At 35.6% G+C, this 16,036-nt stretch overlaps 1 protein-coding gene across 1 annotated transcript; it reads left to right on the top strand.

The window, feature by feature from the left end:
* Window positions 1–2,044: 2,044 nt before the first annotated feature.
* Window positions 2,045–6,888, top strand: LOC308704344 (uncharacterized protein). The gene is made up of 2 exons (XM_081388558.1): window positions 2,045–2,201; window positions 5,678–6,888. Exons 1-2 carry the CDS (start codon window positions 2,144–2,146, stop codon window positions 6,691–6,693), a joined length of 1,074 nt encoding a protein of 357 aa, XP_081244684.1. The 5' UTR covers window positions 2,045–2,143; the 3' UTR covers window positions 6,694–6,888.
* Window positions 6,889–16,036: the final 9,148 nt, after the last annotated feature.

Genomic DNA, 16,036 nt, shown 5'->3' with positions numbered 1-16,036 from the left:
GTACCAAGAATGTACCCTGGTGGAATAATGACTGTAAAGAAGCTATAAAAGCAAGAAATAAGGCATTCAGACAACTCAAAAAACATCATTCTCAGGATACTTTGATCTTGTATAAAAGGGCCCAGGCAAAAGTAAGGAAAACAATAAAAACACAAACATGTACATTTTGGAGGCAATATTGCAATAGCATTGGAAGAGAAGTACAACTATCAGATGCATGGGGCATGATCAGAAGAAGGGGAAGGGGGGTGGGGGGTGGGGTGGGGTGGGGGGTGGGGGGGGGGGGGGGGGGGTCAGGGTCAGAAGGAATTGTGAATTGCCACTGTTGAATAGTGGGGATAAAATAGCTGTCAACAATCTAGAAAAGGCTGAACTCCTGGTTCAAATATTCAGGGAGGTTCATAGCTCAGATAATCTTTCTGAAGTGGCCAGGCAGTGTAGGAATAAAACCTTAACGGAATTCCCTAATATAAAAAAAAAAAAGATGTCGGAAAATCCTTCAGACTTAACTTTGAATATGTTTGAGAGCACTCATTAGTGCTAGACAGACTACTCCGGGCAAAGATGGAGTGTGTTATAAAATGTTGGTAAATGACAGAGAAAACAAATAGTATTAAAACTGTTTAACCAAATTTGGTATACTGGACAACTCCCTTTGGTATGGAAACAAGCAATAATAGTACCAGTTCTTAAACCAGGGAAAGACCCATCTGATCCTTCTAGTTACAGACCCATTGCCTTGATCTCCCATTTTTGTAAAATCATGGAATGAATGATCACAGAGAGAATAACGTATTTCTTAGTATAAACATTTAACGTTAGTGCAGCAGCAGCGAGCATTAGGAGAATATGTTGAGTTCATTCAGACCTGAGTGATTTTGTGTTCGTTTGTGTGATTGTCTCGATGTTTGGAGTGAGAACTGTCACTGAATGTCGAGTAATAGTTTGAGATCTGTGAGGGGAATGGGACTCGATATCAAGTGTTGCTGCTGCCGTTTTATTTCTACTCTTAAGGTGACGGTACACAGGGCAACTTTTTGAGCAATGTTGCTGGGCAATCTCGCCGATCGATTGTTGCTTGGGCATTTTCCCATTGAAAATTGGCAGTAAATTTCTGTCTGGATAATTTAGATCAGTCATGGACCCCGTGTCTCATCTGGTTGTCGGTTGACGGCAACATTGCCCAGCAAGATTGCTCAAAAAGTTGCCCTGTGTATCATCACCTTTAACATCTTTGGATTAAATTAGGTGTTTCTTTACTTTGCAGTGTTAAAATAGACTGGAAAAGATAGCGCTTTATAAATACTTTATATTGAGCCTATAGGTAGCCACGTGAGACAATTTAAACCTATACATGTAAAAATTAAATTATTTTTATTAGGGCTGTCAAACGATTAATCGCATCCAAAATAAAAGTTTGTGTTTAATTTATGTCTGTGTATGGAGTATAATTATTTTCTATAAATACACACACATGCATATAGGCCTACATATTTAAGAAAATGTGTTATTTATATATATAAAATATTTATATATAATATAAATATATATATATATATACACAGTATATACATGCAAATATTTCTTAAATATATACATGCATGTGTGTGTATTTATATATAGAAAATAATTATACACCGTACACACACATGTATTATGTAAAAACAAACTTTTATTTTGGATGCGATTAATTGCGATTAATCGTTTGACAGCCCTAATTTATATATATATATATATAAACAGTTTGACATAGTAAACGTTATTGCTTTGTGGTGCTCTTTATTTTAATAAAGGTTTTATGATAATTGATCATTGTCAGTTTCTGCACATAGAAAACTGTGACATGTTAATTATCTAATTACATTATTGCAATTAATGTAGTTATTAGAATGTTTAACTATATTTAGATTCATGTGGACATTTTATGGTTTAGTAGGGTAGTTATTTACCTGAGTGTCAATGGTGTTTTTTCAATAGAGCAGTTTTACAGGCTTTTATCATGTATCCTAACTCAAATAATGTGTTTCTAACAGCAAACACTCAGCTGTATATTCCCATCAGCTACAAGTGAAGACGAGCATCAGAGCATCAGGAAGAGCTGAAATCTGCAAAGACTGAGTTTATTAAAGAGGACAGTGAGAACATGAGTGATCCAGAACCCTGCAGAATGAAACACACTGAAGATCCTGAAGAACAAAGAGGTTGGTGTTTATTCTTCATTCATTCATGATGCTGAAGAACATTCATGTTAGAAACATTCAAGCACATTTAGATAAACAGTAAGCCTAAACTATGAAATGGGTACAGGGAACATTTCAACAAATGTTCAGTAGAGGGAGGTTTGAGAAACTTTAATATTGATTGTCAACATCAAACCAAGTATAATTTTAGCTCTGGTTTATATTTGGTTCGCAAGTTTTTGCAACCATGTTACATAAGTTATAACCTCAGACTAATAATCAGACTTATGAGTTTGTGACCGTGAGATCAGCATTATTGACTGGGGTGAAACTCTTAAGTGGAGTTCACTGGAATCCAAATGAACCAGTAAAATATAATGTAAAGAGTTTAAAAGAATAATCAAATGTCTATTTAGATTATGATATAAATGACTAATAATGAATTGGCGTTCCAACTTGAATTGGAATGCAGCGAAGCATGCATTTCCCACGTTCTGGTTTCCCACGTTTAAATTAAATATCAATCTAAACTTTGATATCAACATTATGAAACTATTGTATAATTTTTAATGCTAACATTGCATTAGATAATTGTTTCATTGAACAAATATATTTAATAGTTCTTTGCTACAGGAACTAGGGCTGGGTATCGATTCAGATGTTACAATTCGATTCGATTTCGATTCGCAAGTTCTCAAATCGATTCGATTCTCGATTCGGATTTCGATTTTTCGATTCTGAATTAGATTTCGATTCGACTCAATGAATATTTAATACAAATCCTATATTTATTAAAAAAAGAATAAGAAAAGAAAAGAAAAGTGAACATAAGTTTTCAATTGTTTAATTAATAAAAAGAAATTAAGAGCCACAAACCTGTATATTAAACTCTTTTTATTTTAGGTACACTTGGGTACATTAAAACAGAACCCAACTCTATATTTCAAATGCATACAATGAATAGACAGGATTTTGATGCAAGATGAAAAATTTATGCTGAAAATTGGACATGTCAGAACAGTCTAATGTCTTGATCAAACAGGTTAACAATCCTCACATAAACCCATATAAAAACATTGCATATAATTTTTATCTGTGCCCTTCTTGTCTAACAGCTAGGCCATATACATAAATTGAATAAAGTTATCAAACAGTTTGTGCTGCATTAATTAAAATTATACCATGGGCTGTTTAAATACTCGATTCTGATTGGCTGGAAGGTGTGCAGTAAAACCGTTTAATGCACAGGTAGTTCCAGTCAGTTTGATTACAGTTCGAAATTAATCCGCTACATTGGTAACCATAGTAACACAGATACACTTGCAAGCAGAGTGAGAGACGCATATGAAAACGTTTAGGTAGGCTAAATGGATGATTTTTGAATATCGTTTAATTTGTATCAGTGTTGCCTGTCATTCATAAATAATTGTAATAAATCCATTAAAGAATCATTAAGTTAGCTATATGCTTAAGCAACGAGGGGGCTGTAGCTGCTAGACTTTAAAGAAGAGATCGACGCACACAGGTAACTCGCGCACGCATCTCTCTCTCTCTCTCTGTTCCTTCTCCTTCAGTTCTCTGTCTCTCTCTTTTAATAATGAATTTAAATAAATGTGAATTCATTCAAATAAAAGCAATCCGATGGCTCTACTTTATTTAAAGCGGACGGAGTGCAAGAACTGACGAGCCTAAACTTAAGAAATAACCGTCATTTCTACACGTCTGTTAAAAAATTACACTGTAAACATCAGTTACAGCTTTAACTTATTTTTAACTTGGCAAATAACCAAGGTATAAGCGGGATAATCCACGGCTAGCCATGCATTAAAGGATTTTAATGCACGACGTAGAGGCGAAGAACCACCCGACGCGAAGCGGAGGGTGGTTGCCTCTACGAAGTGCATTAAAATTCTCCCTTACATGATATATAGACTAATCCAAGTTAAGTTCTTTAGTCAAGAGCAGTGAGTGTTTTTCTCTGTTCCCTTTGTTCTTTGATTAACTTTAACGACGGAGATCATTAGTGGCTACTGTGTACTGTCCCTTTAAGACCAGCCGCTGCTGACAGGAGACGCGGATCTCACATGTGCCTCATTCTCTCACGAGTCACAACTCTTCACGTTTATCATAAGACTGCTCTTATGTTATGAAAATATTCAACAAAAAGACATTTTGGCATTATTGTGTGTTTTATTGTTTGTTCAAGCGCGAAAGATAACTCTATTCTGGGCTGTCTTGTGCGCACGCACGATATCATCGCAAGTTTTTCTGTGTCACAGTCAGGACATTCACAGGCAGCGAGATCTATTTTGTCTTGTCGCGTATGAATGGTTTAAAAGCATTTGCATGAATAAGAGCGGGATCATGTACACTAGCCAAAGGATGACAAAAAATTAACAGATGCTGCATTGCGTTAAAAGCCCAAATTTGTTTATCTGATACAAAATCGCAGCATTTTGCGTCATAAAGCCTAATTGCATATAGGCTTGACATCGCGATTGCGATATGATTAAACGTGCAGCACTAATTGAGGTTATTTTATGATTTAGATAAAACTAACATAAAATCTCACAGCATTAGCTATAAAATTTACTTTGCAAGCCTATATGAACAGTGGAGGAAAACGAATTCTTGGGTAATAGATAAATAAAGATGGAAAAAAATCGATTCTTGGCGTTTGAGAATCGATCTTGAATCGACCACATTTTAAAAAAACGATTAATCGAAAAATCGATTTTTTTGCCCAGCCCTAACAGGAACATGGGATTTGTGTCTATAATGTTTAATAAAAATAATTATTAGAAGATCAATGTACCTGTTACGGTGGGACAGATGCAAGAGGCGTGCGGATCCATGTGCAAAGCTTTTAATCAGCGAGATGCGTTCAAAACAGGCAGAGAGTAGTACAAAACCAGGAAGATGATCAGGACAGGCAGCAAACACTCAGAGTCGAAGGACAAAGCAGAGGTATCAGAGGCAGGCAGCAGACAGGGAGATATCCAAAACAGGTGTGGAAATAATCAATGAAGCAATGAAGTATGGGAAATGTAGTCCAAAGTAACCTGTAACTGTGTGTGCAGTGAAAAAGTCTTAATCGTGAACAGGTGACCTCTAGTGGTGATAGGATGGAAACAGCAGGCATAGAATGTGTCACAGTACCTCATTTATGGAAAGTACTTTAGTTATTACATTTAGATCAATTTAGCTCAAAATGGAATTATTAATTCATTCATAGAGAATGTTGAAAGAATCGCTTATTACGGCTGAGCAAATGACTCGTCCAGCGTTCAGTATCAGCTCTGCAGCGAATATAAATATCCAAACTAGTGAAAACACGCAAGTAACACTTCTCTTTAAAATACAAACAAAACTTTGATTATTCTAACGCAGAAAACTAATATCTAACACAATTATCAGCTCTTTTTATGTCCTTTCACTTCATACTGTTTTTTGTGTTTGTTGAACTGAAAATGAAATAACTTATTCTCTTATGTCAGACCTAAAGGAAGTGAAGGAGGAGAGTGAAGAACTGAGTGAAGTGAAGGAGGAGAGTGAAGAACTGAGTGAAGTGAAGGAGGAGAGTGAAGAACTGAGTGAAGTGGAGGAGGAGAGTGAAGAACTGAGTGAAGTGAAGGAGGAGAGTGAAGAACTGAGTGAAGTGAAGGAGGCACATCATGTAAAACCTGGAGAAAAACCTTTAAGTTGCTCAAAGACATCTTTCACCTGCACACAGTGTGGAAAGAGTTTCACAACCAAACAAAGTCTTGAGATTCACAACAGAGTTCATACTGGAGAGAAACCATTCATTTGTGATCAGTGTGAAAAGAGTTTCTCAAGCAAACAATATCTTAAGCGTCACATGATGACCCACACTGGAGAGAGACTGTTCACATGTGATCAGTGCGGGAAGAGTTTCACACAATTATCATACCTTAAGATTCACATGAGGATCCACACTGGAGAGAAGCCGTTCACATGTGATCAGTGTGGAAAAACATTTATTTGTGCATCAGTCCTGAAGAGACACCTGACAGTTCATACGAAGGAGAAGTCGCATTCATGTTCTGTGTGTGGAAAGAGATTTTCATCGCTGCCATATTTAAAAGTACATCAGAAAATCCACACTGGTGTGAGAGAGTACATGTGCTTTGCGTGTGAGAAGACTTTTATTACAGCAGACGGTTTAAAACTGCACAAGATTATTCACACTGGAGAAAAACCTTACATGTGTTCACACTGTGACAAGAGATTCAGTCACTTATCATCTCTGAAAACACATGAGAATATCCACACTGGAGAAAAACCTTACAAGTGTTCACACTGTGACAAGAGATTCTGTCGATCAGCAGATTTGAAAAGACATGAGAGGATCCACAGCAGAGAGAAGCCGCACACGTGTGATCAGTGTGGAGAGATTTTCTCTTTTAAAAGCAAACTGAAGCGACACATGAAGATCCACACAGTGGAGAAACCGGATCACCATGATCCATGTGGAGAGAGTATTCCGTCCTAGATGCGTGTTCAATCTACTGCGCAACACTGACAGATAGCTAATAGGAGTCAGAAAAGGGCAGATGCAGTAGTAAAGTTGAAAGTTTTACTGTTTTGTTCTTTCCTCTTCTTTCTCTTTTTTTGTAAAACTGAAATATACAAAGATTACAAATGTCTTGTTACAAAATATTCTCAAAATAAACGCAAATGAATTTTCCGCTGTTTACAAATACTCTCTGAACACATATCAAAAGGCTACAATCAGTTCTTCTTATTGTAATTATCAACAAATTGCCATCACTGAAAAAAGATAACAAACTTACAAGCAAAGCCTTTCCGAGGCACAAAAACGTAAAGAAAACAGAGAGATGACTTGTTGGCCCACCACATGGAAAGAAACGAACACAGCAGCTATTTCCTGGTTAACCCAAGAGTCACATGACCTAAACCAACCACTAAGAAAACGGTTTACAATAATCAATTTCTTTGTTATAACACCAAACTGCCAGAAGATGGTGCTAACAAATAAAAAAACAAATGTGTGCCATGACAGAGAGGTTCCTTCAGTTATCTTCAAAAATTGTATGACGTAGCCTAGAATATTTGCTCCAAAACTATGTGAAAATAATCTTTACTGCTCGTTCAGATAAGACAATATATTGATTTAAAATTTGCAAGACATGTTTTTTGTGAGAAAGCTTTATGCGAAGAGGCGGGAACATCATGAATATTTAATTTCTTTCACACCTGAGAAAGACAAAGACCCTCCCTAATGGCCCTATTAGGAGCTATCAGGCCCTATCATTCTAAGCAACCTTGCACAAAGAATGAGGATATTTAAAAAAGAATGGCTTTTTGATTGTTTGGATTTATTTACAACACAAAATAATCCAAAGATACACAACAAATGACAAAAAAGCACATTATTTAACACACTGAACTAAAGACAGAGACTTAACCAGTCATACACCTTTGTGCCATTCCTGAAACATAGTACATACCTTTCATTTCCAAGGTGTTTGATTTTTCACTTTGCCATGTTCATGTACAGAGACTCATGTGGATGTTAAAGTCAGCAGGACTCCTTAGTGGAGCATCTGATCCCTAAAAAAAAAAAAAAACGCTGTGAACATACTGATATCAGGAGAAACTATAGGGCTGCATGATTTGGGGAATACATTTTAGATTTTTCAGGTTAAAATTGCTTTTAAAAATGTACAGAACACACACACACACACACACACACACACACACACACACATATATATATATATATATATATATATATATATATATATATATATAGGCCTATATATTTATATAAAATGAACACCAGGTTTGTTTTGCCTTGTAGGCATAAGCTATGTACTGTGCTGCATAAAATAATAATAACAATAGCCTATAAATCATTAAAAAGGGACACTTCATCACTTCACTGCACTAGAGAAACATATATTGATAATCATATGTTACTTCAATCTCATTTCATAATGTCATAACGAAAATAAACATTTGGAGTAAAAAAAAATGATGCCGATTGTTTGGTGCATTTTGCTTTCCAAACGCGTGCAGATAACATTTACTGAAGCGATCAAGCCCAAAACTATTAAACTAATTATTGTTAAACATCTATGTTTCAGCAGATATCCATAAACACAGTATTTAACAGTAAACACGGTTCTAAACATTATAATATTCACCATAGTATACACTCATACTAGCCTACTTTTATCATGTTGTGTTTTATTATAGAATATAAAAACATCCTTGTGTCGGACATGTATTGCCTACCAGTCTAGTTCACATTTCAACATGTTGTCTATTTATAGATACATATATATGTACGATATTAGGCTTAGTTCATGTTTTTACTTCAGTCTCAGTTCTACATTATTCCTCCTAGTGTTACATGTGTTGTGTTTTCTTGTATACTGTAGTATTTGTAGCGTACTCTTCTTTTTGTTAACAGTATAAAAAAATACCCCCAAAAAAGAAGGGTTCAGCCTTTGAATTGGGACAGCCTTCATCGCGCCGCTGTGACGCAATCGCACTTCAAATGCGCCCACACACACGGGAGGGATGGCAAGATGATTGGATCCTAAGGCGGTTGGCAACAACTGGAATGTGAATGGACAGGAAAATGCTGAAGGAAGTGACAGTTCAGGAAATGAATTAGATGAGATGGAAGTAGGTGGCGGGAATTATGGAAAATGGGATATGGTTAGAAGTAATACACAGAAAAAGAAACAAACGAATAAGTCAGATGAAAGTGATTCTGACAGAGGTATTAACTGTAGAGTAAACGGGGAGAGAGCATTTTAAGGTATTGGTAAAACTTGAGCATGAAGGGGATTCGTTAGGTGATATGAATCCAGGTGATATTAACTGTAGAGGAAACGGGGAGAGAGCATTTTAAGGTATTGGTAAAACTTGAGCATGAAGGGGATTCGTTAGGTGATATGAATCCAATACAGCTAACAAGAACTCTAAACAAGGAAATTGGCGTAATAAAGAGTGCTAAAATACTAAGAAATGGATCATTGCTGATTATATGCAAGGATGAGAAACAGCAAATGAAGGTAATCAAAATGAACAAAATAAATGGAAAGAAAGTGCAATGCTCTGAGACTAATGGTAAAAAAAATTGTCAAAGGAGTTGTCACAGGGATCCCGGTAAACGTCTCAGTAGAAGATGTGAAAAGAAATATAAAAAATGCAAATGTGAGTGAAGTAAGATGTCTAAAAATAAACAGGAATGGAAGTACAACTGATAGTCTTTCGATAATGATCACTTTTGATGAGGAAAACTCCCGAATAAGGTCTACATTGGATATATGTGTTACGACATGAGGCTATATATACCTCCACCACTTAGGTGTTTTAACCAAATTTGGTATACTGGACAACTCCCTTTGGTATGGAAACAAGCAATAATAGCACCAGTTCTTAAACCAGGAAAAGACCCATCAGATCCTTCTAGTTACAGACCCATTGCCTTGACCTCCCATTTATGTAAAATCATGGAACGAATGATCACAGAGAGAATAACGTATTTCCTAGTAAGTAAAGCTCATTTATCTCCATATCAGAGTGGGTTTCGTAGGGGTCGTAACACAATGGACTCTGTATTATGTCTAGAGTCAGACATTAGGAAAGCACAGACCAAAAAAAAGAAGTAGTTATAGCTATCTTATTTGATGTGGAAAAAGCATATGATATGCTCTGGAAAGAAGGATTATTGATAAAGCTAAAATCATTAGGAATTGGAAGTAGAACATATGATTGGACTATGGACTTTTTATTTGACAGGAAAATACAAGTAAGGTAAAGAATATTCCAAAGTATATTCAGCAGAGAATGGAACTCCACAAGGTAGTGTAGTCTGAAATTATTCAACATTATGATTAATGACATTTTCACTCAGGTTGAACATAATGTAGGAAAATCTTTGCATGTAGGGCTTTGTGGATTAGAGGCCGTAATATATTAAATGTGAATAAAAAAATACAAGCTGCAATAGTAGAGGTGGAAAAATGGACAATTAAATGGGGATTTAAATTATCAGTAACAAAAACACAAGTCATTTGCCTCTCAAGGCGGCATAACATCTTACCCCTTTCTTTAAAACTTTATGGGCAACCTCTGGAGCAGGTAAAAGCTGTTAGGTTTCTTGGGGTTTGGTTTGATGGAAAACTGACATGGAAAGTTCATCTGGATAAAATTAACGACAAAAGTAAAAAGGTCATGAACACTCTTTTTTGTTTACCAGGACAGGAATGGGGAGCAAGTAGATCATCTCTGCAAAATATATATACTGGGCACTCATGAGATCTGTTTTTGATTATGGAAGTATAGCTTACATGTCAGCAGCAGAATCAAACCTCAAGAGATTAGATGTTTTGCAAGCTCAGGCTCTGAGAATCTGCAGTGGATCATTTAAAACATCTCCGGTATCATCGATGCAGGTGGAAATGGGAAAAATGCCTTTAAGAATCAGAAGATTGAAATGAATGATGGACATAATGATTTGCATCCTGTCATAACAGAATGTTGGGAACATAATGAAACAAATTATACTAGTTTTAGATGGATAGGTAATGCAAAGGCAAGAAATATAGGATTACACCAATTACAGTACAGTAATACAGTTTCAATTTCTTCCATTCCTCCTTGGTTAAATGTTGACCTTAATATACAGCAGGAATTGAAAGATAATTTGGTACAACTTCAAACATGGTTTATAGTCCAGAATTATTTTAAGGAACATTATCCAGAATCAGTGTTTTTATTTACAGATGGATCCAAAGATCCTGAAACAGGATTTGCAGGTGCAGCAGTATATATTCCAATGAGAGATTGTTTTATTAAGAAAAGAGTAACCAATCATTTGTCAGTATATGAACTGTTGGCAATATTACAGGCCCTGTAGTGGATAGAGGAGAAGAAAATAAAAAACACTGTCATTGCATCAGATAGCTACTCATCACTTGAAAGTATACGATCTGGCAGGTCATTAGTTAGGATGGATATTATCAATGAGATATTCTGTAAGATGTATAATATGAAAGTTATGGGTATTTCTACACTGGGTTCCTGCTCATGTTGGTGTGGAAGGAAATGAGAAGGTGGATATTCTGGCTAAACAAACTCTAAGAATAAAGCAAGTAGATTTTCATGTCCCATTAAGTAAAGCAGAAGCTAAAGTACTCATAAGAAAATATGTACAATCAGTATGGCAGGTATATTGGGATGATAATGAAACAGGTAGATATTTATACAATATATAAAAACAAGTTGGTGCTGGGAGGAGGGAGAGCAGGAATCGAAGAGAAGGAAGTATCATAACTCGGATGAGAATAGGTCATATTGGACTTAACAGTACACTATAATAAATGGGAAAACACCCAACTGGGGAATGCATACACTGTAGCCAACAAGAAACAGTTGAGCATGTATTAATCCATTGTAGAAAATATAATAACGAGAGATGTCACCTTATTCAATCATTGAAGAAAGTAAAACATCATGACCTTTTCTTTATCAGGTCTATTAAGGGAAACAGTAAGTATATGATGAAATTATTAAATTTGTTAAAGAAAGTAAATTATATAAAAAGAATAAAGCGGTTTTTGTTTTGTTTTTTGTTTATTATGTTTTATTTTCCAGTTTGTTTATTTGTTTTCCTTGGTTTTTATGTTTATTTATGGGTGTTTCTGCGACTACGGGCACTTTTGACTATCCCAATTTTTTAAAAATCAACCTCTATGAATTTCTATTTTAACCATCACAGTCTGTAATACATATAAAAATGTGCACAAAATAGAATGTAGTCGTTAAGATTTTAATCTGGAACATTATTTTTTATGTTTTTTGGGTCTTCTTCTTTAAAAGTGTCCTTACCGCAACATTACAATAACGTTAATTTTATACATTTTTCTTTAGTAATTTCTATAAAAAATGTATATATTTAAATAGCTTTTTCAAATTTGATGCAGTTTAATAAATACTGATATATAAAAAATAATACACAAAATAGGGAATTTCATGTTTTTTTCTATGCCATGTAAAGAATTTACAGTAATCTTAGATGTCAATTGTTTCCATACACACAAAAGATAACATAATTAACTTTTTATGACAGATGTTGCAATTTCAATGTGTTAAGCATCTCAACTTAAGTGTAAAAATATTTTTTTGCAAATGAAAATTTGAAAAAAAATGAAAATAAAGCAGTGCTGTGGTAATGACATCAAGTTCCAAGTTCAAGGAGTCTTTATTATCCCCGAGGGGTAATTCGTAGTGCAGCTGCATACAAACAACAACCATACAATCAGGTAAAAAAACAAAAGAAATACATACTACACAGAAGTCCACAACTCACATTGACTTATTTAAACGACCTATAGCAGTAGGGACAAAAGAGTTTTTATGTCTATTTGTCCTGCATTTAGGCATACTGAATCTACGGCCCGACGACAACAAAATGAAGCAGCTGTTCAAGGGGTGACTTGGGTCAACCAGGACTGAATTTGCTTTCCTGAGGGTCCTTGTCTCATATACAGAATTTAAGTCTGTCAGAGAGTGGTTGGAAATTTTGCCGCACACATTAACTATAAATTGCAGCCTATTCTTGATTTTAAATGTAAGGGACCCAAACCAACTCACAAGAGCAAAAGAAACAATGGATTCAACATCCTCATAAAAGAACATCCTCATAAAAGTTTTATCGACATTAAAATTGCGAAGTTTACAATAAAAAAACATGCGTTGATGTGATTTGTGAGTTGAGATGCTTTGACAGGCATTTGTATATAAAACAAACAAGATCGCGGAGAGGACACAGCCCTGCGGGGAACCAGTGGAGGAAAAGAGGACATCGGATAAAATACTATTCACTCTCACGCTTTGAGACCTGTTAGTTAAAAAGTTCATCAACCAACAGATTAGACAAGGATCGATATTAAAAGTAGTCTTTAAAGTCTCTGCTAGAATATGTGGTTGAATACAATTAAAAGCTGAAGAAAAGTCAATAAAAAGCAGCCACACAAAGTTCTTTGCACCCTCAAGATGTGTATAGATCAAGTTGAAAAGAGTACATACTGCGTCTTCCACTCCCCGATTTGGTCTGTAGGCAAATTGAAACGACAGAGTTCAAAAGTTCGTCCTTCACAATCTTCTCTAACGTCTTCATAGTGAGGGACGTGAGCGCCACCGGCCTAAAGTCATTAAGAGACGCTGGAGCTTTATTTTTAGGCACCGGGACAATAATTGAGTCTTTCCAAATGCGAGGAACGGTATGGAGATTTAAAGACATTTTAAAAATAAAACAAAAAATGTCTACCAGCTGGTCAGCACAGTTCTTTAATATACGGCCTCCAATACCATCGGGGCCAGGACTTTTCCTTTCCTTTATACCTCTGAAGAGTGTCAGAACCTTGTTTCTGTCAACCTGGACTTTACCTTGCCCAGGTGCAACGTTATTAAAAACTGACAGCTCCTCACTAAAATCGTAACTATTAAAACGATTATAAAAAGTGTTCAGATTATTTGAGAGGGCAAGGTCTGCCATTTAGGGAAATTGGACACTTCTTAGACTGCATCCCCATCATGGCTTTCACACCCTCCCATGCAGGACGTGATTTACCTGTGCTCAGCATGTTCTCAACTTTGTCCTTATAATTAAGTTTTGCAAGCTTAAGTTACTTTTTAGCTTGTTTTTGAAGTACTCTGTATTGAGTCATGTTACCTTGATTGAAACTAATATTTCGATGGTTAATTATGCTTTTGACATGTTTGGATATATAAAAATGGGTTTACGGGGGATGACTAAGTCCTCACAAAAGGTGATGTATGCGGAGACAGTCTCTGTAAGCTCATCGATGTCCTTACATTCATTTTTAAATAAATCCCAGTCAGTGCAGCCGTAACATTCCTGTAGACACTGGATTGCGTCCTCTGACCAAACCGGAACCCGCTTCCATTCCAACTTGTTTCTCTTCAGTACCGGTTTGTAAGACGGAACCAAATAAACAGAGTTATGGTCAGACATGCCGAGTGGAGCTCTGCTGTAGGATTTATAAGCACCTTTGACGGATCCATAACAGAGGTCCAAACTTTTGGTCCGTCGTGTTGCGCAGGAGACATATTGATAAAAGTTACACAAGGACTTTCCTGGTTTACAGTTATTAAAATCACCCATGATGAAATTTGGTGCTTCAGGTGAAATCCCCTGAAGCCGCTGAACGCACTTCACCATAGCCCGAGTTGCTAAATCTGCGTCAGCCTTAGGGTGAATGTAAACAAGTGTGATGAATATCTGTGGGAATTCCCTGGGCAGATAAAAGGGGCGTAAGGACACGGACAAAAGTTCTATATCGGAGGTACACAATGTTTCTCTGATGATCACCGTATTGCACCATTTCTTATTTATATAAGACATAAGCCTCCACCGAGTGATTTTCCCGTCACTCTGGAGTCTCTGTCAAAACATCTTGTGTCGGTAAGGACAAAATTACATTTTTTAGTGTAAAAAACGGCATGTTTATATATGTAAGGGATAATGTATAGTGAGCCGGTTGTTATAGTGAATAACAACCCCGACAGGCTGAACGGGATCCCGACGCGAAGCGGAGGGATCTTGAATCAGCCTGAAGGGGTTGTTATTCACTATAACAACCGGCTCACTATACATTATCCCGCTTATTACATGGCTACCTACAAAATAAATAAATAATTTGACACAAATTCTTTATTTAAAAAGGAGTTTATTGATTTAAAAACGATTGTATTGCTTCCGCTAAAGAAAATAGTCCATTCCGCGTCCATAGCAACGCGCTGTTTTTCATGGCAACGGTCTGTTATACTTCGCAGCGGTCTGTTATCAAGAAATAACAGACCGCATTCTACATTGGAATTCAGCCAAGCCATGTAATAAATATATATATATACTAATATATACTTCAGTACTAATAATATACTGAATATTTGTAATTTAATATACAGTAAACCTTGAATTTGTCTCTACCGCAACACAAGGTCTTTACCGCAACACCTAAATTTGCTGCGGTAAAGATATGTTGCGGAAATTACATTTTTGCTAATATTTTAGCTAATTGGCAACTAGCAAGGCCTACCACATTAGTTTTGACTCTTAGCATCTTAATATACATGAATTCAACAGTAATATACATTTATTTTTAAAATGTAGTTCAAAAATACACAATTATTAAGCTGAATAAATACTACTACATAATAATAATAATAATAAAATAATAATAATAATAAATAATACTACAATAAATACTAGAGCAGAAAAGATGATGTTTACCTTATTGTTTTGGTATCTTGTGAGTGAGGTAGTGTGGTGGCCCAGTCTGTCAGCAATGTGCTCAAGTGAAAATTTCTGTTTCCATAGAAACTAGACTTGTTTGTGTTCGATAAAATTTCATAATAAAAGCTTTTTTTCATTGTTGCGGTAAGGACTCAAAAGTGTGGGACAGGTACATTTAGTTAAAAAAAATCATAAAAATGATCAGTAAATAATACAAAGAATTTTAAGATGCTGTAAATGAATCTGTATATTAAACAATTCCATTTGAAATAATGTCATATTGTAAAAGAATGAGCTAATTTTAAGTATCTCAACATTGAAACCACGGGTGTGGGACATGAGCAAAAATGGTGTTTGGACCTATAAATGCTTCATAATTTTACATTAAATCATATTATTTATTCATTATTTTTTTATGTCAAGGTGTGTATCGACACTACGTTTATATTTATGAAATATCAAATGACATATTTTAACATAAATCTAAAATTTCACTCCAGGGACTTAAAAGTCCCCGTAGTTGCAGAAACACCCG

This window comes from Scardinius erythrophthalmus (genome assembly GCF_964197995.2).
Source record: "Scardinius erythrophthalmus genome assembly, chromosome: 1".
Lineage (NCBI taxonomy): Eukaryota > Metazoa > Chordata > Actinopteri > Cypriniformes > Leuciscidae > Scardinius > Scardinius erythrophthalmus.
Note: the sequence above shows the minus strand (reverse complement) of the source record. Positions and strands in the feature narration are given on the sequence as shown.